This window comes from Panicum virgatum, chromosome 2K (genome assembly GCF_016808335.1).
Source record: "Panicum virgatum strain AP13 chromosome 2K, P.virgatum_v5, whole genome shotgun sequence".
NCBI lineage: Eukaryota > Viridiplantae > Streptophyta > Magnoliopsida > Poales > Poaceae > Panicum > Panicum virgatum.
In genome coordinates this window covers 65,410,119-65,436,728 of record NC_053137.1, presented here as the reverse complement: position 1 = coordinate 65,436,728, position 26,610 = coordinate 65,410,119, and the positions used below count along the sequence as shown (strand labels likewise).

Below are 26,610 nucleotides of genomic sequence, written 5' to 3'. Positions count from 1 at the left end.
CGGTGAGAAGCGGCCCAAATATCGGCCCAAATACTCTCAATATGTGTGCGAAAACGCTCCACAGTCCACATCACGAATTGCATGATTGTGGAATCTTCGAGGATCGGAATTCAGGCTGGTTGCATGTGGTCAGAGGAGGGATGCAAGTCCCACTTTTTTTTATTGGATCGGCCTAAAATTTGATAAAATAAATTGAAATATCATACTACGTAATTAGTTTAAAAGAGAAAATAAGTAACAAATTCAAAAAACACCGATGAATATTCACTTACATCCCTAGGTCGGAGCCTCGGAGGCTTTTGATCTCCCAAGTCAAGTGATCAAGAGAAAAGAACACTAGGGAGCAGCTCCCGAACTGGAAGGCTAGCGCCAACAGAAGACATAAGGCAAGATCAAAAAAGGACAAGCAACTGTACAAGACAATAGCGCTGCACACATCACCTATATATTCTAACTCCTATACACCGTGGAGGTTTAGGCTTCAGATGAACCGGCTATTGCCCTGGCGACACGTGCCTGCTTTGGGTGGACGGCCGGCGCCTGCCGCGGAGAGAAACGTGCGACGCGGGCCCTAGATTCCTCGCACTCACATGCCGCGCGCGCACTGCCTCGCAGGCGCGGTGGTCCCCGCTCGCCCCGTCAGGTGCTCTGCCGCACCGCCTCTCCTTGCCGTGGGCCCCAACGGGTCCCCGCAAAAACGCCCGCGCGGGGCCTTGCCTGCTCGCTGCGCCCCTTTCTGCTTTCGGGTCACTGGTTTGGAGGCGGGGTAGGGTTTCGGATTCGGCCGCTGCCGCCGCCTTTGGAGAGCAGCTTCGTTGATGCACCCCGCCGGCGGTGACCGCGGCGGCGGTGCGATGGACGCCCGGCAAGACCGCCGTCAACATCCGGCAGGTGCGCTCCCCGCGATTCGCGAAAGTGCCCGTCTTTGTCTTCCCAGCTCTCACACATTGTTCTTCTCTATCGGCTTCGTTGGTGTGCCTCGCCGGCGGCCAGGCCCCGCCCGTGCGCAGCCCGTCCGTGGAGACTGTCCCCGCTCTCCTCCAGTTGCGCTGCAGACCACACGCGCCTCTTCCCCTGCGTTTTGCCTCTGTACTCCCATGCCTTAAGGTAATTTTTAGATCTGAGTGACCTCCGAATTGGTGGGGGGAGGTGTTTCTTCTCCCATTCGCTTCTGATGCTTGCATTTTTGTACCATGTGCTCCGTGCGTGGCTACATTTGTTTGCTGCATTTGTTTCTCCGCCTTCGACCGAGTGCTATGGCGTCCAAGCTTCGTCGCTGATGTTGCCTCCATGGGCCTCCATCGAGGGGCTTCACCGGTGTTCGTCATGGCGGCATTTGTGCGTGTGGTGGCCGTGGCAGCAGCGTTGGCTGCAGATGCCGCGAATGATGGCTGGCGGCCCCAGTGGCGCGTCCGTCGAGGAGGCGGCCACCGCCAGGATCCAAGCCACATCCAAAGGCAGCCCCGTCCCCATCCCGCCTACATTGTCGCCGTCCCTGTTCCCTACATTCAGAGGCTGGTAAGTGGTAAGTTGCCCAGCGAGTGTGAGCTGCTGCTCACGGCCGTGCGGCGGTCCTCCCAAGGTGAGCGTTGTAACTCTGCTCAAATGAACTGACGAGCAATATGAGGACTGCTTTGGATTATTTGCAGCTTTGATTACAGATGTTAATTTTCCTATCTTATCCGGTTATGTGATGCTCTCATGCAGTAGTATAGGAGAGAGATTTGTTCCACATCATTTTGTGTTCTGTATTATGCAAGCTCAGCGCTTATTGTGCTTATTATGCAAGCTCATCACAGTAAAATGCTCAGGTCAGCAGGAAGTAAAAAGGTTGCAGTAATCAGTAATGTGTTCTGTAATATTATAATATTGGTAGATTGTTAACTGCTAGCATGCTTGGTCTGAACATCTACGGATTTAGACGTTGCAAAGATTGATACAGATGTAATTATGTTAGCAGCTGAACATTTAGTCTGAATTTATACTGCTCTGAACATTTAGTCTGAACCATAATGCTCTAAACATACTTTGCCCTCTCTTTGACAGCTGACTTTGGCCGGGTTGGCAAAACTGCTCATTTGTGGCTCGGCTAGATTCTGCTCTGGAGAAACCATTATTTGCCACTCTATATATTTTCTAGCCCTACCTGTTGATTTCAAGCTGCATGTATTAGATAGATTTTATAAATGGACTAGAATGTATTTTGTGGACAAGTCCTGGACTCTCAATATTTAATGCTTCAGGACCTTTAGGGCATGTATAATGGTTAGACGGCTGCCGTCTGTGTGTGTCTAGAATACTGCACGTAGACGACAGAGCAGACAACCTGTACAATGATCTGTCTGTGTGGCTGTCTGCTAGCTATTTATTACATGCCTAGGCACATGAGACATGCTGATCAAACATGTGAAATGGATCTTTGTGTATTGTTGTGTGGCATACGTGAAATAATAATTTGTGAATGGAAATAAATCACATGGATAATATATTTATATGCAAATAAGTCACATGCAAGTAAATAATTTGTACACATTTCCTGGGATTTGTTTTTTCATAGTTGAATTGTATCCCTGGTAAAGATTTAGAACAAACAAGCAACTATCAATAGGCTGTTCAATTCCAGAATCGGCATACCTCTCTATTCTGAATTTGTAAGTGCAGAACACATGCATACCTTTCTCTGCAAAATAATATTTAACATTGGAATTAAATCTGTAACTAACAAATTGATCTCGACCAGGAAGGTTTGATCTAATTCTTGCAAAGATATATCCATAATTCATTTTGTTATAACCATGACATGGTGGTAAAAATGCTTTCTGAATGTTTATATGTCATTCTCTGTTACACACTACAAGCATTAAAAAATCAGATGTATCTCAGTTTCTGATTCAAGCATTGTTAGTTACAGAGGGGTAAAACAAAGGATGTCGATGACAGTGAGCAGTGAAACTATGCATGAGAACCACAATCAAGATGCAGCCTATGATTCAGTCGACATACCTTTGTCACTTTTCTTCAGTCAACATGGCTGCAGTGAACACAGAAAAGAATTGATCCCAGCCGATACTGGAAGAAGACCCCCACTTCTCAGACCTGCATATCTTCCATGCACATGTTGTACCCAGGAAAAAAGATGTGCACCTACAAGCACAAGACCTACAAGTACATATATACACACACACAAACGCATGACACCTGTTCACACCCTGAATGATAACTGACGCCCACAATACATATGCAGTTACAGAAAGTGAAAAGACACATGTGGCCGACTGAACCTGTTCATTTCCAGGACCTGTCCATCTACACAATGAAACACACATTCAGAAAGGACACATGTGGCTGGTTGAACCTGTTCATTTTACTCCATTCACACACATTCAGAAAAGCATGTTCAGACATGTAGGCCAAAACAAAAGATTACAGAATAATTCCATGATAATTCTGACACAGGAAGAACTCTAAGCTCTGAACTAATCTTAAACTAAGCTCTGACACAGGAAGAACTCTAAGCTCTGAACTAATTCTGACACAGGTCGATGCAGCCCACATCATGTAGGGAAAGGTGTCAACAGCAATGCCAAACAGGTCAGATACCTGAAACAATAGATAAGATTAAAAGGCAAAAGGTTAGATAATTGAATTCAGTGACTAAAAACAGGACTAACTGAAAACAGGACAGGGATTATGCATCTCCATACAGGTTTATACTCAGAGTTTCAGAGAACAATAAAATGTGGCAAAAAATGGGTCCATACTGAAACTCACCTTAGTACATATCAGGAAACAATGTCTTCTTCAAATACTTCAGTGTTCCAACATGATCAACCTTTTCCTCATCCGTCATGAGCCCAGTATCTTTCAGAAAAAGATCAATACACTGAACTTTATCAGTAGACTGAAAATTAACTGAACAACTGAACCTGAAACTTAACTTAGCTGAAGCTAAAGTTAACTTAAACTTAACTGAAAACTGGAATAAAGTGAAACCTGAACCTTTTCTGATAACATGTATATTTTTCAAGACCATTGACAGGACTAGAAGACCAATATTTAGTTTCACAGGCTGTATTGTTAACTGACTTTTACAGGATGCAAATATAGTTCTCAACACCATTTAGTTTGTAGGATGGGAAGGGAAACAAAAAACAGCATGATGATTTTGGTCCAAGAATTAGGGTGCAACATCTGGAAATGCTAAAAGACTGGAAAGGTTCAAATGCTAAAAGATGACCTGAAATAAACACGTGAAGTGCATGAACAGCTAGCCTGGAATTCAGAGATTACAGCATACAAACAGTAATGATTGGAATCCACGCGTTAGGTTGACCATCAAATTTCAGAGATGCATCTCAGTATCTCTATTGGAATTCAGAGATGCATTCAGAGATTCAGAGATTCAGTCCGAGATTCAGAGATGCATTCCAGTCAATATTGTGTCCTAATTCAGAGATGCATCTCAGTATCTCTATTGGAATTCAGAGATGCATTCAGAGATTCAGAGATGCATTCCAGTCAATATTTCAGTCAGAGATTCAGAGATGAACCCACACATGTCAGAGATTCAGAGAGGCATTCAGAGATTACAGCATACAAACATCCATTGGAATTCAGGCTGCACCCAAAGTTCCTACAGTATTGTGTTCAGAAAATATACCATTCTTTGGGATCGCCATGAATCCATGGTTGAGACTGTGATTGATGCCGCGCCATGGTCGACGAAGTCAGGTTGGGGCTGCCGGAGACATGCCGCCATTGGACCTTGGGTTCGCCGGAAACATACAGCCGCCGGTCGATCTTGGTTGGGGGGGGGGGGGGGGGGGGGGGGGGGGGGCGGGGCGCCAAATGATGGGTTACCGGCGAGGCTTCGGCCGCTGAACTTTTTCTCTACGGGCGGACGACCCCGCTCCTGCGCCGCCGTCGCAGCTTTCCTCCCGTGCGCTGCCATCACCATGGAAGACGTCCCGAGCTTTTGAGCCCTCGCCCGCGCCGCAATATCCTTTCGCTGGCGTGCCGTCGACGCAACTAGGAGCTCACGTGCCGCTGCTGCAGATTGCTGGTTCTCCGACCCCATTGTGCCGCCGGGAAGGACCAAGCTCCTGCAATGGATTTGTGAATGGGAGGGAAGAATAAAAGGAGGGAAAGAACGCGTGCCCGTGGGGATTTCGCGCCATCTTTCGCGCCTTGCCGCCAAAATTAACCCGGGGAGCACCGGATCGCCCCGCCCCATCGCCGAGTCGCCGCCGCGCCGTACAACGGGCGACGAGGCATCGATTTGAGCTCGGGCCATGAGCCCGCGCCGGCGTCTGGCGAGGCGACGGCAACGCCCGTTTTTTGAGTTAATGACCTCGCTAATTGCAATAAACCAGATAAAGACGATGCAATAATGGCCGTTGTATATGCCCTTAGTCATTTGCCTTATCCTATTATTTATCATTTGCCTTATCCTATTATTTATCATTTGCTTTATCCTATTTTGCATCGAATACCATCATCATCTAGCTTTTGTGGCACTTCACTGATTAATGCTGATCTGATATATACTACCTGCTGCTTTAGTTGCAATCCATGCGGAAAGCACAATGCTAGAAAATATGTGTTTTGATTATTAGTTTAGTTGGGCTTTGCATATGTTCCTTACCAGCTCTAATGCTCATCATTGCTGATAATTAGTGCATTTGTACTGATTCATAGTCTCATGTTGCAGAGCACAATACACAAGTGATTTATGCAAAGTTTGGAGTTTGGACCAGACCATATGTTTTAAGTGAGCATGCTGGTATAATTTCCTTGCCAAATGTTAGTTTCTTAAATTAAAATGGGAACCAAACTTGGTGTAACACATTATCTTTCACTGAATGAAGAAACAGTAAATCTGAAATCAAATGGTGCTAACTACATCCAGCCATCTAGGAGTTGGAGGACCGGCTCCACAGCGGCGGGGCGCGCATGCACGGAGAGCTCGGACGTGGAGGTTACTGCAGACCAATACCCATTTACAAATTTGATATTTGTTTATCATATCTATATATATTATTCATGGTAGCTTTAAGCTTCCCAACACCAATATAATTACTATGCCGAAACCAATGTAGTGTGGCATATCTCATATGTGATCATTTTGTCCTTGCAATTCAATAGATCATCAGTATGTTATTTAGACAATGACATATTCTAGCAAGAGTTTTCTATGAGGCCATTAGTGGATTATTTAAGGTAGGTCTCATAGTGTGTGTGCCTTCGTGCTAACTCTCAGTTTTCTGATAAGAATTTCTGCTGCCTAATGCCTATAGTATGCATGGTCTTATTTTTGGTTTAAGGACACATAAATTGCATTTGTGGGCTTCTTGCACTGTAAGTGATATAGAAGTTTTTTAGTGATTGTCCATTGAAAATAGTTCTTTGGTGATAGGTACACATGCAAAATCTGAACACTACAACATGTTCTCCATGTATGATCTATTTCTAAGTAAGTTTGTTGTTGTTATTGCTACCTACCATATGCAGATTGCAGTGATGATCCAAATTCTCTTGAAATGAACAATAAATCTTCAGTTAAATAAAGACGCATTTTAGTTTTTAGCGAATGGATCATCCTTTTTGCACTCCAGTTTTATTTTTTTTTGTAATGATGACTCCCTAATTATAAATAATGCCAATGGATGTCAGTACTTGCAACCTGACTGTAAACTCAAATGAAAATACTATAGGTCTGGTGCATTATTATATTTTTTAACTATTTGTATGTGCAAGTATTATGATAAATATATTAAGCCTTTCTCAAAACGGGCGCGGCGTAGCGCGCCTTCCATCCTAGTTCACCTTAACAGTCCGTGCTCTACAAGGCTCCGGGGGACCTACCGTGTGTACGCTCAACATCTCCCGTCGCCATTTGCACACGCCCGCCCACCTGCTGCTCCGAAGAAAGAAGGAAAAAGAAAACACGAGACCTCCACTATGTAGATGGACCCGGCTAACGTACGGCCGGCCGCAAATTAGGCTGGCCGTACGGCCTATCTTTTTATGGTAATTGGAGTATCACGTTTTGTCTGCTTTTCTTTTTTGGATAACGCGCCCAACAAAAAACATAAAATAAATATTCAGACCTCAATTTTACTCTCTGATAAGCACATCTTTGAAAAACAATAAGCAAATTGGAATATATATATATACAAATGTATTTACAACGCATCTAAATTCTAAGCTTTAACAAATTTCAAAAATACCAACATACATGTGATTGCCTAATTGCCTCTACTGTTATACTGACGAATAAAAAGATTAAAGCTACAGCAAGTGCTACAAAGCTGCTCATGAACCAAAAACGAGGTTGAGCTGCAACTAAAACTGCTGCCAATTGTCATCGGATGAACTTTTAGGCCACCAAACACCAAGCTGAAGAACATGTTACGTTGCTGATTCAATGAAGAAACTTGCAGGCAACAAATAATGCATTCTGAACCATGAAGGAACTGTTCATCTAAACTATAGAAAACAAGACTTCAAGACTCCTCAGAATTTTGAATGAAACAAGCATTGAATTAGTAAAAATAAAAAATGGCAGGTAGTCTGAACATAAAAATATTAGATTAGAACACAAATCTAAACTAAAAATGAACAATTTCAAATATTCGTATTCTCTGGACACAACCATATGACCTACAAATGTAATAATCATAACTAATTCGGGTCTTGCAAACAATTAATTCAAATATTAAAATATCTATTGTAACCCATATTATTGCCTATGAAGAACAATATTATTGCCCAATACCTACCAATATTATTGTCTAGTTCTAAAAATGCTTCTAGTATTTAATGTATTTGCCTACTGAGAAGTGTTGAAATGCTTGTATTTGATGTATTTGCCTACAGTACAGGAAAGTAGTGAAATGCTTCTAGTAATTGATATAATTCTCTATAAGAAACTCCTGAAAATGCTTCTACTATTTGACAAAAATGCCTGCTGCAAAGTATTGAAATGCTTATGATGATGTAAAAAAGAAGAAAATAACCATTTCACATTCAGAAACCGCATTGAAGCTCCATTCCTGGAACCCAAATACTACTAGTGAGACAATAATTGCAAAAGGAGAGCAACTAGATGGTTGCAGTACAACTAAAAGCTCGAACACACACATAGTGCATATACAAAAGTAAATTAGGACATAGACAAAGGCAAATAAGAACACATACAAACGCAATTTATTAAAAAGAACTGCGGCTTCAGATTTACTGATTTTCTACACAGATACACAAAGGCTACAACCCACTATAACTTATGGCAATGTTCAAACCTTATGGCAATGCTACCTGATTATAGTACATTTATTTGCCTATTCTCAGAGCTATTATTACTTTATAACTTCCTAATGAAGCTCTGTAACTAATTATATGCCCATGCAGGCATATTATATTGGTGGCATCTTGACTATAAAATCCTTAATAACCCAACTAATCTTTCTGCCTCTGGTCATGCAACAACATCGCCAAACATAAACAACCCACCAAGATCAAAAGTTAAATGGCGGAAAAGAGGAAGAAGTAATGATGTACTAGCTAAGGGGGTGAATGCTCAGGTAAAGAGGAAGACATGATTTGCAAGTCAACCAAGTCACACTGCTCCAAATTGTATAGGGAAATGAGCGAGGAACTTTTCACTCAAAAAAAGTCATATGCTTATTCATCTATTGGAACCTAATCTATTTATCCTATGAAAGTAATGATGTAACAAACTTGGTTCCAGACAAAAAAGGATAATCTATCACATGAGACATGAAAATGTAAAAAAAATTGCTTGAACTGGACATTTAAAATGCTAGTTGAATAGTATTTAAATGCCTGCAAAAATTTTTAAAATGCTTCTGATAATGCTAGGGGAAAAGTTTATTGATTACATGCATCCAACATGTAGTTTTGCACTTGCTTAATTGTTTCTTAAACTTCCAATTCATTTTTATTGCCAACATGAATACAGAACACATAGATAGAGAGAGGATTCATCAGTGATCAGGTTATTCCATATAAACAGACTGGAGTAGGTATCTGTCCGCATCCAAATGATTCTACAAATCCAAAACAGCAAAAAAAAAAGCTGGCATAGGTCCTATTGCAGGGCCATGTATTCATAAGACACATCCTGTTGTTGATTTCTAGCCCCACCCCACCCACACACACAAAAACATTTCCCTGCACATACAGAATTCGACAAACCAAAACACCAGAAACTAGAATTGAGGCAGGGCATCGGTACTACTACAGGGTAATACACACTAAAATACCCCAATAATTCAGACCTGTACGTACATATTTCTGCAACCAGGTAGCAACTAGAATAAAATGCTATCTTAATGGAGCACAAAAAATTCAGAGGGGTGAGCAACTGCACAAACAGAGGGCATGCACGGGAGTGGGTGAACTCACCGGATCCAGTATGCAGCTTTCATTTCCCCTCCATCGGGACCAACGGATCCCTCACCGGATTTCGAAATCGCACGCCCTGATGCCCATGACCTCCGCCAAACATAAAACACGAAACGAAATAAGAAATTTGTGGCAGAACCGCCTAAATTATCCCGGCTCAAGTGCGTAAACCATCACCATAAAGGCAACATTAGCTTAAACGCACTTCAAACGGAACAATTTTTGGTCTGTCGGGTAACGTCCCAATACAACCACCGATTCTTGGATCGAACAAGCATACCCCGCACGAAGGCGAGTCCAGAGATATTACAACCACAATTTTTACAACACAGGCATAGTAATGATTACAAACCAGTTGAAAACCTTATTACAAAGCCAACTTAAGTAAAACAGTTATACAAGCCATAACTATAAGTTCAGAGTTTAAAACAGCGGAAGATAAAACACGATGTCTACAACACGTCGCAAAAAGGATACCAGGCTAGCCCAAGCCGGGTATCACTCGTCATAGTCATTGCTGGTCGCAGACGTATCCCACTCTACGGACCAGCCAGGAGGCAACGAGCAAGGATAGGTCAAGCTAGCGATCTGATCCTCAAAACTCATACCTGAAAAAGGGTTTCAACAGCAAGGCTGAGTATTCTAATACTCAGCAAGACTTAACCGTCAACGGGTATAAGTAGCCCACTATAGCTAGACTATGCAAGGTTTGTGAAGCTCTGGTTTTCTTTTGCTGAAAAGCAATAAAGAGTATGTCCTTACTTTCAAGTTTTAGCTTCAAGATTCTAGTTGATTAACCATTCTATGTAAGCATCTACTATCCAAACATGGTGGAACTTCTAAGCAAACATCAAGATTAATAAGAATATTGTTGCTCTTATTACTCTGTGTGGCAAAGAGATCAAGCAGTCTCATTTCATCGTGAGAGGCGGACGATTCTGAATCGAAATTCAACCTTGCAAGGATAACCTAGCACACACGTCTGGAACACCGTCGGGTCATTCCCAAACAACCGTTGACCTTTCTTTCCGGCTTGTGGATAGGGTCACTCTCCCCGACTACAGGGCTCCAAGGCCGAACCTTGTCACTCGAAGTCGTAGTGTTGCGCAACATGAAATAAAACCTATCCCTACTGAGAGAGTGAAAGGTATATCCACTCCCCGGTCCAATCGGCTACTAGGCTTGCCGCGTACCATATTTACGGCATGTGGCTAGTACTTTCAAAGACTTAACCAACGCTACCACACACCGCGACCTTAGCAAGTTCATTAACACAGACGGGGTATCACATAAGGTCATGATATCGAACACAACCCCGTCCGTCGTCCTTATATTTATAACAGAAAGTAAACAATCAATTCCTATAAAGCTTGCGAGTGACAGGCAATCACTCGACTTTTACCGGTCCTATAAGCTTAGCAATTATTCGAACTCAAGTCTAGTGTTCAGTATATAGGTTCCTAGGATCATGCATCTAGGGTTTCAATTCAACTCCTATGAACTGTAAATGCACAAGTAAAAAATAAAATAGTAAATGATATTAATTTGAAGTATAGGTTATGTCCGGGGCTTGCCTTCTCGGTAGTTGCTAACTATTTCAGCCCTAGGCTCTTCCGAACTTTGGTCCGGGGCTTCAGTTAGTTCCGCAGTGTTCGCTTGAGCTTCGAGATCACCTCCGTCAGATTCCGGGATCAGCTCGTACGTCCCGTCCGATAAGGCAGTCGTGTCTATATGTAATGCAAAAACAACATTATAAGCACACATGGGCAATCGTTTATAGAGTAGTTAAATACTAAATTTAGCTACACAAGACATCATGATCAACAGCACAAAAGAAGTTAACTAACTTCATAAAATGAGTGGTGGTGATTTCCTATACAACTAAGTCATGGTTTGTAAATAAATCAACAAATCAGAGTACAAATAGGAATAAATTCTACCAAAATTACAATAAACAGAACATGAACAAAGTAATCCCTGTAAAAATCATGCCAAAACATTTAACCATGTAATCACAATAAATCATTTATGCAGGCAACACCTAGTACAAGCTTGAATTATACCGATCAAACTAAAGCAGATCAGAAGCTCAAAATTTAACATGAGATCTACACAGGGATGATCTAGCTACTGTGAATTTTTCATGAGTTTATCTTTACAGAATTTATTCTGAGAAAATAAACAAAACAGACATCAGTTTTAGCAAGATTCAATTGTAACTCCTATTCTAGCCATGAACTGAAGCTCAAACTTCCTGGACAAGCTAAGCTACTCAAAGAGAACATGCCGAAATAAAATCATGATTTATTACGAACAGAAACTATTTACCATGAATAAAGTGTACTAAACAAAGTTTAAATCAAAGAAAAAGCTACACAAGAGAACTGATCATGAAATTTTTATAGCAAAGCTAGTGTAACATGAGTAAACTACCACAAAAATTTCAGAGCAAGACCAGCTTTCAAGCATTAGATAAGAAAAAGACTAAACATCTAGTATTTATTTACCTAGTGACACAAATCAAAATCTACAGAAAAAACTTGCAACTAAAGCCTAACATATTATGGTTCTACTGCATAGATCTCTTCAAGAGGTTTCCAAAACATCTAGATTTGATATTTTACGAATTTTCTACGAATTGATATTGAATTTCAAAGATCACAGCAAACTATTTCAAACAAGTCCTTATAGCACTATTTCCCTGAGTCACTGACATCGCAGACAACCCCCTGGGTTTTTTCAAATTCAAACTCGGGGTCCCTGGCCGTGGGGAAAAGAACAGAGGGAGGATGGCCGGCCAAATCCGGCGACGGTGAGCGCCGGCGGCGAGGGTGGAGGGTCGTGGGAGGTTAAGAAGGCCAAGGCGCACCTCTGGGTGGCTTTGGAGCTCGAGAGCAGGGCCGGAGATAGCGGGTCGACGGCGAGCGGCGGCTTGCGGGCTCGGAGCACGGCGGCGAGGTAGCTCCGGTAGGTTTGGGCGAGGGGAAAACGGCCTGGGAGCTGCGCTAGGACGAGGCGCGGCTAATGGTGGGGGATGTAGGGGTGGAGCGGGTCTGGGGTGGCGGCTCCGCGGCGGGGTGGAGCTCGCCGGGGTTCAAGCGGGGCGGCGGCGGTGTTCTGCGGTGTGGGAGCGAGGAGAGAGCGAAGGGATGCGCGAAATCGAGTTCTGGGACTCTTGTAGTGCGCGGGCGCTCGCTAGAAGAGAGCGGCGGGCTCTGCAGGGGGCGCTCCACGGCGGCGTCGCGGTGGCGGCCGTCGGGGCGGTTCTGGAAGCGGCGGGGGCGCGTGGCTCGGCGGGGAGGCTCCAGCGCGAAGCAACAGGAGGGGGAGGAGGTCGTCCGCGACGCGTGGGCGCCAGCGCACGGCGGAGTAATGGCCGGGAAAGCCGGGAAGGCGTCGGCGGCGGCGCTGTCGGTGGCGTCGGCGGCGAGAAGCAGAGCAGGGAGGGGGAGATGGTCATAAGGGTCGATTTGTAATTACCAAAAATTCCAGGGACCTCTCTGTAAACAAGCAATAACTTTTAAACTAAAGCTCAAATGAAAAAGTGCCCAACATGAAAGTTGTTCAACTTTTCAAGATCTACAACTTTGATGTTGTGCAAAAATTTATTTGACCAAAGATTCAAGAGCTAAAATTAAAATCATTGAAGAGATTTTGAATTCTAGGAAATTTGTCTTTTTCAAAGCAAATTCACTTCAACTCTAGACTCAAAAGCAAAAATGGCTGGCATGCATTAAATGCACTGAAATTTTGCAAAAACACCCTCCACTAAAGCTATAATTACACAACCTATTCAACACAACAGCAGAAAGGACCTTGCATAAAATCATAATTACACATATAACCTTTCATAATTACAAAAAGATCCTTTTTAAGTAATTCAAGCACATGATGCATCGCAAACCTACCCAATTACTGTGCAGACACTTAATTAATTACTGGGTAAACACCCGGGGTGTTACAAAATTGGTGAGAGAAAAATGTGCAGCACGCTAAAGGCTGAACGCATCGGGATTCATCTCACCTTGGCCTGATTTCTGCGCTTCCACCCTCATCCCTTCTCCTCCGCTTCAATCCTGCAGATGCTTTCTCCAACCCTCGATTGGGATCCAGGAATCGCTGGTGGATGTGAGATGAGAGAGAGGAACCCTAGAGAGAGTGAGGAGGGGAACGTGAAACGAAATCAGGAATCGGCGAGGGAAAATTGTGCAGCACCCTGAACATATGGGGATTCATCTCACCTTGCCCTGGTGATTTCTGCGCTCCCCCATCCCCTCCTCCCTCCTTGCTTCAATCCCGCACATCCTTCCTCCAACCCGCGACTGGATCTAGAAATCGTGGCTGGATGCGAATGAGAGAGGAACCTAGAGAGAGATACGAGGGTCTCGCGATGAAGAGGAACTCACCGTGCAAAATTCTGATGAAATCTGAAGGAGCGCCCATGGGTGGAATGCGAGAGGGTAGAGAGAGAGAGGAATCCTAGAGAGAGATGGGAGGAGATGAAATGAACACACGAGAGGGAGAAGTAGCTGAAACCTAGAGAGAGAAAAGGGGAAGATAAAGTGAACTAGTGGGAGGAGGGCTGTGTGCTTGTGCGGTGTGAAAGGAGGCGTGCCCTCTAATTAATGATGGACGACGATCGAGATGGCCGTTTCAGCGAACAAAATTACGACAGGCCGAAAAGAAGTCATTATCTTATTAAATTATTATCCATCCACATTCATATGTCAAGTTGTTAACTTGGCCGGTTCCTTCCCTGGATAGAGGAGTGGTTTGGACTTTGGACAAGAATTGCGTTCGCTTCCTTCAATTCGCTCTGGTACGGTGACTCAGCAACCTCTTGCTTGGACGTCAGACCGGCCTAATTCCGATTTATCAGACCGGCCTAATTCCGATTTATCTCATCTTATTCTCTCACAGAATATTATTGATTCAGTCGAAATCAGATCAGTCGAAACCAGCGATACTTAGGCATTTGGCAACCCAGTGTCACAGTGACAGTAACTCATCACTCATCTGTAAGTGTTCGCGTGCCCTACGCATCCACTTCCACCAGACGGAAGAATATTCATCCAGTGCGCAAAGCCGCCTGACCCAGCTTTAATTTGTTCCGGCCCAGCCGAAAGCACGGCGTACATGTGGCCCTTCTCGCGGCGCCTAGCTGCCGGTCGATCTGAGTGGCTCTGGTAACAGTGACCGGTCGATCCTCTTGGCATTGGGGCGCACCTGTTGCTGCTTGCTGTCGCCCTTCTCCCTGCTCCATCCAAGCGTCCAGCGCACGCAAACTACTCCTCACTCACATCCCTCACTCACATCCAAGCGTCCAGCGCACGCTCCCGGGGTGTTACAGCCTTCCCCCCTAAAAGGAATCTCGTCCCGAGATTACAGGAAGAAAAGGATGCAAAGATTCGGTACCTGGATTGGTTCTAAGAAAGTCGGGAAAGTTCCGTTGGAGAAAATTTTCAGTCTCCCAAGTAGCTTCTTCTACAGTATGCTGATTCCACTGGATTTTGTACATTTTAACTTTCTCCCTTCTAGTACTTCTTTCTTTTGTGTCAAGAATCTTGATTGGATACTCCGTATAAGATAGATCGGATTCAATTTCGATATCTTGTGGTTCAAGGATTTCAGTAGGTACCCTGGTGCACTTCCGAAGTTGTGAGACATGGAAGACATCATGAACGACGGCCAATTGAGATGAAAGACGGAGTCGGTAGGCAACGGGTCCACAAGTTTCGATAATTTCAAATGGTCCGATATATCGGGGTGCTAATTTCCCTTTTAAGCCAAAGCGTTGAACACCTTTAGTAGGAGATACTCGCAAATATACAAAGTCTACTACCTCGAATTGTAAAGGATCTCTTCTTTTGTCTGCATAACTTTTCTGTCTTGATTGGGCTGCTTTAAGATTAACCTGGATAACTCTGACTTGCTCCTCTGCCTCAGAGACTAAATCTGGCCCAAAAATTTTGCGTTCTCCAGCTTGTGACCAATTCAAAGGAGTTCGACACCTTCGACCGTATAATGCTTCAAATGGTGCCATTTGCAAGCTGGATTGATAACTGTTATTATATGAAAACTCTGCCAGTGGTAGGCATTTAACCCAATTCTTGCCATATTGAATAACACATGCCCTCAACATGTCTTCAAGGATTTGATTGATTCGCTCAGTTTGCCCATCTGTTTGTGGATGATAAGCTGAACTACGAATCGGTTTTGTTCCAAGGGATTCTTGCATTTGCTCCCAGAAACGTGCTATAAACTGAGGCCCACGATCAGAAATAATCGTCTTTGGAATGCCATGTAAACGAACAATCTGATCGAGATAAATCTCTGCGTACTTCTTGGCAGAATAAGTGGCGTGTACTGGAATAAAATGAGCGGTCTTGGTGAGTCTATCAACGATTACCCAAACAGAATCATGCTTATGAGGAGTAGTGGGTAAACCAACGATAAAATCCATACTGATGTCCTCCCATTTCCAGGATGGAATAGATAAAGGTTGGAGAGTACCAGCTACTTTCAAATGACTAGCTTTAACTCTTTGACAGACATCACACTCAGAAACATATCTGGCGATCTCTCTTTTCATTCGAGTCCACCAGAAATTTTGTTTGAGATCATGGTACATCTTGGTACCACCGGGATGAATCGAAAACTTCGAAATATGTGCTTCATCAAGGATTTGCTTTCTAAGCTGATGATCCTTGGGTACAACCAGTCGAGATTCAAACCATAGAACTCCTCGATGATCCACTCGGAAACATTTATACTTTGCTTCTCCTTGTGATAACTTTTCCTTGATGATCTTGATACCCTCATCATGTAATTGCCCCATGATGATGCTATCATGAAGTGTAGGCTCAAGGGATATATGGTTCAAGCTTCCTTGAGGTACCATTTCTAGGTTTAACTTCATCATTTCCTGGCATAGAGTTTCATTGAATGGTTCTACAGATAGACAATGGCATTGTGACTTGCGACTGAGTGCATCCGCAACCACATTAGCCTTTCCTGGATGATAATGCACTTCTAGATCATAATCCTTTATCAACTCCAGCCAGCGTCTCTGTCTCATGTTGAGATCCGCTTGAGTGAAGATATATTTGAGGCTCTTATGGTCAGTGTAAATATTACAGTGAGTTCCCATAAGATGATGTCTCCACATCTTAAGAGCGTGAATGACAGCTGCTAACTCCAGATCATGGGTTGGATAATTCTTCTCATGATTCCGGAGAGCTCTTGATGCATAAGAAATAACCCGGTTGTCCTGCATAAGCACACAACCAAGTCCTGTACCCGAAGCATCACAATAGACATCAAAAGGTTTGGTACTGTCCGGTGTAGACAATACTGGAGTGGTAGTTAATCTTGCTTTGAGAGTTTGGAAAGCTTCTTCACACTTATCATTCCAAACAAACTTCACTCCCTTCTTCAATAACTCCGTCATAGGCTTGGCTATTATGGAGAAATCAGTAATGAACCGACGATAATATCCAGCTAAACCAAGAAAACTGCGAATTTGATGAACTGACATAGGAGATTCCCAATCCATCACTTCTTGTACTTTAGTTGGATCAACAGATATACCATCCATGGAGATAGTGTGACCTAAGAATTTCACACTGTCCAACCAAAATTCACACTTGGAGAATTTGGCATAAAGATGATGATCTCGTAATCGTTGAAGAACGATACGCAAATGTTCAGCATGATCTTCTTCATTCTTGGAGTAGATCAAAATATCGTCAATGAAAACCACGACGAATTTATCCAGCTCCGGCATGAAGACTGAATTCATCAAGTACATAAAATATGCTGGGGCGTTGGTAAGACCAAAAGACATAACCAGATATTCATATAGTCCATATCTGGTAGAGAAAGCAGTCTTTGGAATATCACAAGGCTTGATCTTTATTTGATGGTAGCCAGAACGAAGATCAATCTTAGAGAAAACCTTAGCTTCAGCTAACTGATCAAACAGAATATCAATGCGGGGAAGAGGATACTTGTTTTTAATAGTGACCGCATTGAGTGGTCGATAATCAACACATAGCCTCAAACTATTGTCTTTCTTCTTCACAAACAGGGCCGGACATCCCCAGGGTGAAGAACTGGGACGTATAAAGCCCTTGTCAAGAAGGTCTTGGAGTTGGACTTTCAATTCTGCTAACTCATTTGGAGGCATTCGGTACGACCTCTTAGAAATAGGGGCGGTACCGGGTTGAAGTTCGATAACAAACTCGATATCTCTATCAGGGGGCATTCCAGGCAAATCATCTGGAAATACATCCGCATACTCCCACACAATGGGGATATCTTCAAGTTTAATTTCTTTTGTGGCATAAGCACAAGAGTTAATGCACTCTCGTTGTGGTAGATAGAGTATGGTGGCTCCTTGATGTGGTGAATCTATCTCGATAGCTCGGGAAGAGATATCTAACAGTTTTTTATGTTTAGTCATCCAATCCATGCCCAGAATAACATCCATGCCTTCTAAATTCATTAAGATCAAATCTGTTTTGATCAATTTACTACCCAACTTAATTGGCACATGTCTAGTGATTTGATTGGAAGCTATCTTCCCACCAGGAGTTGTTATCATAAAAGATCCCTTAGTATGACAAAAGTCCAATCCTACTCTTGCTCCAAATTTGGCACTTATAAAACTATGCGTTGCACCAGAATCAAATAATATGACTGCGGGTTTATTGTGGATAGAGAAAGTACCCGTCATAACTGGTGCTCCTGCTGGAAGGTCTGCAAGAGTAGTGAAATTAACTCGCCCTTGCCGGACTTGCACCATTTGCCTCTTGCCCTTGCCCTTGTTGTTGTTGTTGTTGTTGTTGTTCTGATTAGAGTTTTGCCCTGGATTATTCCTTCTGGGTTGTGGACAATTCTTGGCAAAATGAGAAGCACTGCCGCAGTTGAAACATCGATTATTACTATTCCCACTATTGAACTGTGGGGCATTCGGCCTTGGGCTAAACTGCTGCTGTTGCTGTTGCTGAGGCACTGGAGGTCTGAATCCTCCTTGTTGCTGAGGCGGCCTAAAGACAAACCTACCCACTGGGGCATTTCTTTGTGGAGGCCTAGGTGGAGTATTTTGCACCAGGCGATACCTCGGTGGCTGGGCACTCGAGGGTCCCGTTGGTGCCTTCCGCTTTTTCTCAGCACGATGTGCAGCAATACAATCTTCCTGTGTAATGGCCATATTCACCAGCTCATTATAGGTATTGGGCTGAACCAGGTTTAAACGTTCCTTGAGCTTAGTATTGAGGCCACGACGGAAACGATCACGTTTCTTGGCATCAGTATCAGCATGATGGCCCGCATACTGGCACAGATGATTGAAGGTCTGTGCATATTGTAGAACAGTGCGGGTTCCCTGATCTAGAGCCAAAAATTCATTCAACTTTCTTTCAATTAGTCCATCCGAAATATGATGTGATCTGAAGGCTGTTCTGAATTCCTCCCAAGATATGATATGTTCAGCAGGCTGCATTGCACAATAATTATCCCACCATATACGTGCAGGACCCCGCAGCTGTTGGGCGGCAAAGGAGGCCTTATTTGCATCAACACACGGTACTGCTAACAAAGCAAACTTGGAATTGATTGTACGGAGCCAAGCATCGGCATCCAATGGGTCATCAGCTTTGCTGAAAAGCGGAGGTTGGGTACCAAAGAATTCCTGGTAACCCGCTGGTTGTGCCTCCCTTCCTCCATACTGTTGGCGTGGCTGATTTTGTTGCCCTTGGACTAGCTGGCGAAGCAACTCTGTTTGCATGGCCATTAACTCGGCCAGATTCGACGGGGGTGGCGGTGGTTGCTGAGATCCACTGCCATTTTCACAACCGAAGCCATCAGGCGTTCCGCGTGTATGACCAACCATCTGTAATCATGGAAGACATCCATTAGATACATATTTCTCGCTTCCAAAATCAATGGCACATGCAATGATCGTACAATGGATAAAATAAAATCAGCAAAATTTACTAGATGCGGTGTAGCACAATATGCACAACACATAAATGTGCAACCCACAAAAATCAAAACTGGTCAGCTGCTAGATAGCTTCATGCTCCATCGTATAGAGACTCAATGCTGAGAGCAAAGGGTAAAGAAAATAATCTATCAATTCGCTCTTCATCGCTATGTGCTATGTTGCTAAACAACAGAGATCATAGAAGGGGTTGGACTAAAATTTAGTCTCTCAAATTCAACAAGCTAACATTTGATGAGCACATATGCCACAAAAATTTGCAACCTCTTGTATTCATCAAACGGCGTGAAAATGCACAAATGCAGAGATTTGCTAAGTAGAAAGATTATGATTTCCAAACTGGTAGTCGCTACTTATATTACATTCAAGGCAGCATTTTTCTTACAACCTAACATCACTCATCCTTACCACATATAACACAACAAGTGGTACTCCTCCCTAGGGTTATCTTACAACACCTCTTTCCTATGTACAAGCTACAACAAGATAAAACACGAACTTTCTGGGTCTAGTCTAAGGCGCCTAGAAGTCGTCGAGGTTGCCCACAGAAGAGGCACTGCCGGAAGAAGAGTCATCCGGCTGAGGGTTAGGCTCAGCAAGTGCGTGCTCTGAATCTAGATCAGAAACTCCCTCAATCTCCTCGGGGTCCTCTTCTGCTGCTGCAGGCTCGGCTGGGGCATCTAGTTGCTCCTGGAGCATACCAACATGTGCCAAAGCATCAGCCCAATCTGCTTGAAGCTCATTCACCTGCCCCTGAAGAAAACCAATAACTATGTTGCGCTGCTCTATCTCAGCACCATGCTCCATAGCCTGATGCTCAAACTGTGAAATGGCCAGATCCCTCCCAGCAACGGCATCCTGAAGTCCCTGAATCTGAGTATCCCTCAAACGAAGGCCTCGCTGAAAACTCTAGGCCAAGTCTATCACCTGGTCCATGTGTCGCTGCTGGAGTATCTGGTAGTGAGACTGAGCATTCATATATCTGACTACTGCCTCGATAGTCTCATCCGCTACATCTCCAATCAAGTGCCCAAAGTGTGTGACCCTGAACAGCCACTCTGCATTGCCAGCACTGACTGCTGGAAACAAACCAATAGGATATGCTGCAACCTCCTCAGGATGGTGCTCACAAAAAGTGGTGATAGCGTTGAGAGCTGCTTTCTCAAACGCATCCACAAGACGGTACCCAATCACCTCGATCTCAATCGGTGGCCACTCCAAGGTGGGGTGCTGAGGAATGGTCATTTTAACTCTGTTCTTCTTAATTCCATCCTCCGAAAACTGGCGCCCCGTGTACTGGGGTGGATCTGGGTAGTGGAAGATACGAAGTGAATCCCAAAGAATCCTCGGAAAACCCTCCCAGTACAGACAATCGGTATGAGCATTTGCCTCCTCATTCCAAAAGATCTGGGAACAAGTCGCCATCTGAATCAAAAAGGATTCAAATGTGAATAATACAATTATCTCAAGACTTCTCAAATAAAGCTTTAAGAAGACTGCGGTAAAACAAATGTGATTCTAATTCACAAGATGATATGATTCCAAACTCAAAGAATAATAAACCACAATTGGTACTGGTTCATCATTTGAGATTCTAAGGAATGAAAAGATCCTTATAACAACAAGATGGGGCTTAGGAGGAAGGCATGACTCGAAACCATATTTTTCATCTAAGGAAACCTAAGCATTTTACAAGCATGCTACTAAAATCAGAATTTCACTCACTCATGTTTTAAGCACACTAACACTTATCTTATAAGGATTCATACTAGAAATTCCTTAACAAGCTCATGTAGCAACTTCAACTATTATGAACCAATCAAACATCAACCAAATATGCATGCACGTCCTGACCGACCTCACAAGATAAACAATTGCCAACTATGGTTGGGCTTACGTGGTTAGCACGGTGGTATACATAAATACGGCTCTCCCTATATAGCTAGTCGATACATTCTAACCGTTCTTATCTTATCGAATCGTGGTTAGCGTACCTGCATTAAGATTGACAGAACATAAATATATATACCCAATGAACCTTTCATGCCAGCACTCATGAAAGCGTTCCCAAACATTACCGCTCACTATAGAAGTGGCAGCCATACAATTTCCGCCATATGGCCAACGTTAACATACGCTACTCAGAGGCGTATTCACAAGTTCCTTTACTCCCAATATAGTCGATCGAGATCGGTATATTGGCAGCAGCTCAAGTAAGTCACTGCTTGAGCACAGCGTTCGGTTCGCATCGCCGACGGGAAGGTCAGACTCCCTCAGCTGACTGAGCACACTTTACTTCCAATATAGTCAACTAATAGTCGGTATATTGGAAGCACCTCAAGTAAGCCACTGCTTGAGGGCAGCGTTCGGCTCGCATCGCCGACGGGAAGGTCAGACTCCCTCAGCTGACTGAGGATCCTTACCATCTTACATCAACGTAGGTGCGTCGTTACAGGAATTAAGAGTTGCTTGTGAGTATGGTTTGACAAAAAGTAAAGTGCTGGAAGTCAGATAACATAAACCATACATAAATAACCACCTAGTAATTCCCGTAAATTCCCTAGGACTTTACGTTCTAAACACAACTCTTAACGAATCCAACGTAGTTTTCCGAAATTATTTATGGTTCCAATTTTATATGGAAAATGGTTTTTAAGGTTCCAACACCTCTGATGTACGCTTGCAGCTCTGATACCAGCTGTGGCAGAATCGCCTAAATTATCCCGGCTCAAGTGCGTAAACCATCACCATAAAGGCAACATTAGCTTAAACGCACTTCAAACGGAACAATTTTTGGTCTGTCGGGTAACGTCCCGATACAACCACCGATTCTTGGATCGAACAAGCATACCCCGCACGAAGGCGAGTCCAGAGATATTACAACCACAATTTTTACAACACAGGCATAGTAATGATTACAAACCAGTTGAAAACCTTATTACAAAGCCAACTTAAGTAAAACAGTTATACAAGCCATAACTATAAGTTCAGAGTTTAAAACAGCGGAAGATAAAACACGATGTCTACAACACGTCGCAAAAAGGATACCAGGCTAGCCCAAGCCGGGTATCACTCGTCATAGTCATTGCTGGTCGCAGACGTATCCCACTCTACGGACCAGCCAGGAGGCAACGAGCAAGGATAGGTCAAGCTAGCGATCTGATCCTCAAAACTCATACCTGAAAAAGGGTTTCAACAGCAAGGCTGAGTATTCTAATACTCAGCAAGACTTAACCGTCAACGGGTATAAGTAGCCCACTATAGCTAGACTATGCAAGGTTTGTGAAGCTCTGGTTTTCTTTTGCTGAAAAGCAATAAAGAGTATGTCCTTACTTTCAAGTTTTAGCTTCAAGATTCTAGTTGATTAACCATTCTATGTAAGCATCTACTATCCAAACATGGTGGAACTTCTAAGCAAACATCAAGATTAATAAGAATATTGTTGCTCTTATTACTCTGTGTGGCAAAGAGATCAAGCAGTCTCATTTCATCGTGAGAGGCGGACGATTCTGAATCGAAATTCAACCTTGCAAGGATAACCTAGCACACACGTCTGGAACACCGTCGGGTCATTCCCAAACAACCGTTGACCTTTCTTTCCGGCTTGTGGATAGGGTCACTCTCCCCGACTACAGGGCTCCAAGGCCGAACCTTGTCCCTCGAAGTCGTAGTGTTGCGCAACATGAAATAAAACCTATCCCTACTGAGAGAGTGAAAGGTATATCCACTCCCCGGTCCAATCGGCTACTAGGTTTGCCGCGTACCATATTTACGGCATGTGGCTAGTACTTTCAAAGACTTAACCAACGCTACCACACACCGCGACCTTAGCAAGTTCATTAACACAGACGGGGTATCATATAAGGTCATGATATCGAACACAACCCCGTCCGTCGTCCTTATATTTATAACAGAAAGTAAACAATCAATTCCTATAAAGCTCGCGAGTGACAGACAATCACTCGACTTTTACCGGTCCTATAAGCTTAGCAATTATTCGAACTCAAGTCTAGTGTTCAGTACATAGGTTCCTAGGATCATGCATCTAGGGTTTCAATTCAACTCCTATGAACTGTAAATGCACAAGTAAAAAATAAAATAGTAAATGATATTAATTTGAAGTATAGGTTATGTCCGGGGCTTGCCTTCTCGGTAGTTGCTAACTATTTCAGCCCTAGGCTCTTCCGAACTTTGGTCCGGGGCTTCAGTTAGTTCCGCAGTGTTCGCTTGAGCTTCGAGATCACCTCCGTCAGATTCCGGGATCAGCTCGTACGTCCCGTCCGATAAGGCAGTCGTGTCTATATGTAATGCAAAAACAACATTATAAGCACACATGGGCAATCGTTTATAGAGTAGTTAAATACTAAATTTAGCTACACAAGACATCATGATCAACAGCACAAAAGAAGTTAACTAACTTCATAAAATGAGTGGTGGTGATTTCCTATACAACTAAGTCATGGTTTGTAAATAAATCAACAAATCAGAGTACAAATAGGAATAAATTCTACCAAAATTACAATAAACAGAACATGAACAAAGTAATCTACCCTGTAAAAATCATGCCAAAACATTTAACCATGTAATCACAATAAATCATTTATGCAGGCAACACCTAGTACAAGCTTGAATTATACCGATCAAACTAAAGCAGATCAGAAGCTCAAAATTTAACATGAGATCTACACAGGGATGATCTAGCTACTGTGAATTTTTCATGAGTTTATCTTTAGAGAATTTATTCTGAGAAAATAAACAAAACAGACATCAGTTTTAGCAAGATTCAATTGTAACTCCTATTCTAGCCATGAACTGAAGCTCAAACTTCCTGGACAAGCTAAGCTACTCAAAGAGAACATGCCGAAATAAAATCATGATTTATTACGAACAGAAACTATTTACCATGAATAAAGTGTACTAAACAAAGTTTAAATCAAAGAAAAAGCTACACAAGAGAACTGATCATGAAATTTTTATAGCAAAGCTAGTGTAACATGAGTAAACTACCACAAAAATTTCAGAGCAAGACCAGCTTTCAAGCATTAGATAAGAAAAAGACTAAACATCTAGTATTTATTTACCTAGTGACACAAATCAAAATCTACAGAAAAAACTTGCAACTAAAGCCTAACATATTATGGTTCTACTGCATAGATCTCTTCAAGAGGTTTCCAAAACATCTAGATTTGATATTTTACGAATTTTCTACGAATTGATATTGAATTTCAAAGATCACAGCAAACTATTTCAAACAAGTCCTTATAGCACTATTTCCCTGAGTCACTGACATCGCAGACAACCCCCTGGGTTTTTTCAAATTCAAACTCGGGGTCCCTGGCCGTGGGGAAAAGAACAGAGGGAGGATGGCCGGCCAAATCCGGCGACGGTGAGCGCCGGCGGCGAGGGTGGAGGGTCGTGGGAGGTTAAGAAGGCCAAGGCGCACCTCTGGGTGGCTTTGGAGCTCGAGAGCAGGGCCGGAGATAGCGGGTCGACGGCGAGCGGCGGCTTGCGGGCTCGGAGCACGGCGGCGAGGTAGCTCCGGTAGGTTTGGGCGAGGGGAAAACGGCCTGGGAGCTGCGCTAGGACGAGGCGCGGCTAATGGTGGGGGATGTAGGGGTGGAGCGGGTCTGGGGTGGCGGCTCCGCGGCGGGGTGGAGCTCGCCGGGGTTCAAGCGGGGCGGCGGCGGTGTTCTGCGGTGTGGGAGCGAGGAGAGAGCGAAGGGATGCGCGAAATCGAGTTCTGGGACTCTTGTAGTGCGCGGGCGCTCGCTAGAAGAGAGCGGCGGGCTCTGCAGGGGGCGCTCCACGGCGGCGTCGCGGTGGCGGCCGTCGGGGCGGTTCTGGAAGCGGCGGGGGCGCGTGGCTCGGCGGGGAGGCTCCAGCGCGAAGCAACAGGAGGGGGAGGAGGTCGTCCGCGACGCGTGGGCGCCAGCGCACGGCGGAGTAATGGCCGGGAAAGCCGGGAAGGCGTCGGCGGCGGCGCTGTCGGTGGCGTCGGCGGCGAGAAGCAGAGCAGGGAGGGGGAGATGGTCATAAGGGTCGATTTGTAATTACCAAAAATTCCAGGGACCTCTCTGTAAACAAGCAATAACTTTTAAACTAAAGCTCAAATGAAAAAGTGCCCAACATGAAAGTTGTTCAACTTTTCAAGATCTACAACTTTGATGTTGTGCAAAAATTTATTTGACCAAAGATTCAAGAGCTAAAATTAAAATCATTGAAGAGATTTTGAATTCTAGGAAATTTGTCTTTTTCAAAGCAAATTCACTTCAACTCTAGACTCAAAAGCAAAAATGGCTGGCATGCATTAAATGCACTGAAATTTTGCAAAAACACCCTCCACTAAAGCTATAATTACACAACCTATTCAACACAACAGCAGAAAGGACCTTGCATAAAATCATAATTACACATATAACCTTTCATAATTACAAAAAGATCCTTTTTAAGTAATTCAAGCACATGATGCATCGCAAACCTACCCAATTACTGTGCAGACACTTAATTAATTACTGGGTAAACACCCGGGGTGTTACAAAATTGGTGAGAGAAAAATGTGCAGCACGCTAAAGGCTGAACGCATCGGGATTCATCTCACCTTGGCCTGATTTCTGCGCTTCCACCCTCATCCCTTCTCCTCCGCTTCAATCCTGCAGATGCTTTCTCCAACCCTCGATTGGGATCCAGGAATCGCTGGTGGATGTGAGATGAGAGAGAGGAACCCTAGAGAGAGTGAGGAGGGGAACGTGAAACGAAATCAGGAATCGGCGAGGGAAAATTGTGCAGCACCCTGAACATATGGGGATTCATCTCACCTTGCCCTGGTGATTTCTGCGCTCCCCCATCCCCTCCTCCCTCCTTGCTTCAATCCCGCACATCCTTCCTCCAACCCGCGACTGGATCTAGAAATCGTGGCTGGATGCGAATGAGAGAGGAACCTAGAGAGAGATACGAGGGTCTCGCGATGAAGAGGAACTCACCGTGCAAAATTCTGATGAAATCTGAAGGAGCGCCCATGGGTGGAATGCGAGAGGGTAGAGAGAGAGAGGAATCCTAGAGAGAGATGGGAGGAGATGAAATGAACACACGAGAGGGAGAAGTAGCTGAAACCTAGAGAGAGAAAAGGGGAAGATAAAGTGAACTAGTGGGAGGAGGGCTGTGTGCTTGTGCGGTGTGAA

The 26,610-nt window shown here is 43.8% G+C and overlaps 1 protein-coding gene and 4 long non-coding RNA genes across 12 annotated transcripts; 2 read left to right on the top strand and 3 right to left on the bottom strand.

The window, feature by feature from the left end:
* Positions 1 to 538: 538 nt before the first annotated feature.
* On the top strand, positions 539 to 6,401 carry LOC120694634. 8 transcript variants are annotated; one of them, XM_039977819.1, is made up of 4 exons: positions 539 to 891; positions 994 to 1,525; positions 5,711 to 5,782; positions 5,868 to 6,401. In XM_039977819.1, the coding sequence occupies exons 2-4, from the start codon at positions 1,291 to 1,293 to the stop codon at positions 6,047 to 6,049; spliced, it is 489 nt and encodes a 162-aa protein (XP_039833753.1). In that variant the 5' UTR covers positions 539 to 891; positions 994 to 1,290; the 3' UTR covers positions 6,050 to 6,401. The 8 variants fall into 8 exon arrangements, 5 of the variants coding, with proteins under 5 accessions (XP_039833753.1, XP_039833752.1, XP_039833751.1 ...); XM_039977818.1 differs by having other exon boundaries at positions 545 to 891; positions 994 to 1,582; positions 5,711 to 5,770; XM_039977817.1 differs by having other exon boundaries at positions 545 to 891; positions 994 to 1,582; positions 5,874 to 6,401.
* Positions 3,343 to 5,357, bottom strand: LOC120694636. Its single transcript, XR_005683575.1, has 3 exons — positions 4,661 to 5,357; positions 3,772 to 3,861; positions 3,343 to 3,600 (listed from the first exon to the last, which is right to left on the bottom strand). It is a non-coding gene; the product is annotated as an uncharacterized LOC120694636 (long non-coding RNA).
* A 958-nt stretch (positions 6,402 to 7,359) lies between the features above and the next one.
* On the bottom strand, positions 7,360 to 14,030 carry LOC120694637. The gene is made up of 4 exons (XR_005683576.1): positions 13,833 to 14,030; positions 13,668 to 13,754; positions 13,451 to 13,575; positions 7,360 to 9,516 (listed from the first exon to the last, which is right to left on the bottom strand). It is a non-coding gene; the product is annotated as an uncharacterized LOC120694637 (long non-coding RNA).
* Positions 14,031 to 14,307: 277 nt separating this feature from the next.
* Positions 14,308 to 14,610, top strand: LOC120696242. Its single transcript, XR_005684044.1, has 2 exons — positions 14,308 to 14,444; positions 14,546 to 14,610. It is a non-coding gene; the product is annotated as an uncharacterized LOC120696242 (long non-coding RNA).
* An 11,384-nt stretch (positions 14,611 to 25,994) lies between these two features.
* On the bottom strand, positions 25,995 to 26,610 carry LOC120694633. Its single transcript, XR_005683571.1, has 3 exons — positions 26,413 to 26,610; positions 26,248 to 26,334; positions 25,995 to 26,155 (listed from the first exon to the last, which is right to left on the bottom strand). It is a non-coding gene; the product is annotated as an uncharacterized LOC120694633 (long non-coding RNA).

What these genes read in the sequence shown, in the direction of transcription:
- LOC120694634 (XM_039977816.1), top strand. Translation starts at nt 1,291, where the DNA reads ATGGGCCTCCATCGAGGGGCTTCACCGGTGTTCGTCATGGCGGCATTT. An exon ending in CGTGCGGCGGTCCTCCCAAG is followed by an intron (nt 1,583 to 5,710) that starts GTGAGCGTTGTA and finishes CTCATGTTGCAG; the next exon opens with AGCACAATACACAAGTGATT. An exon ending in TGTTTTAAGTGAGCATGCTG is followed by an intron (nt 5,783 to 5,867) that starts GTATAATTTCCT and finishes CACTGAATGAAG; the next exon opens with AAACAGTAAATCTGAAATCA.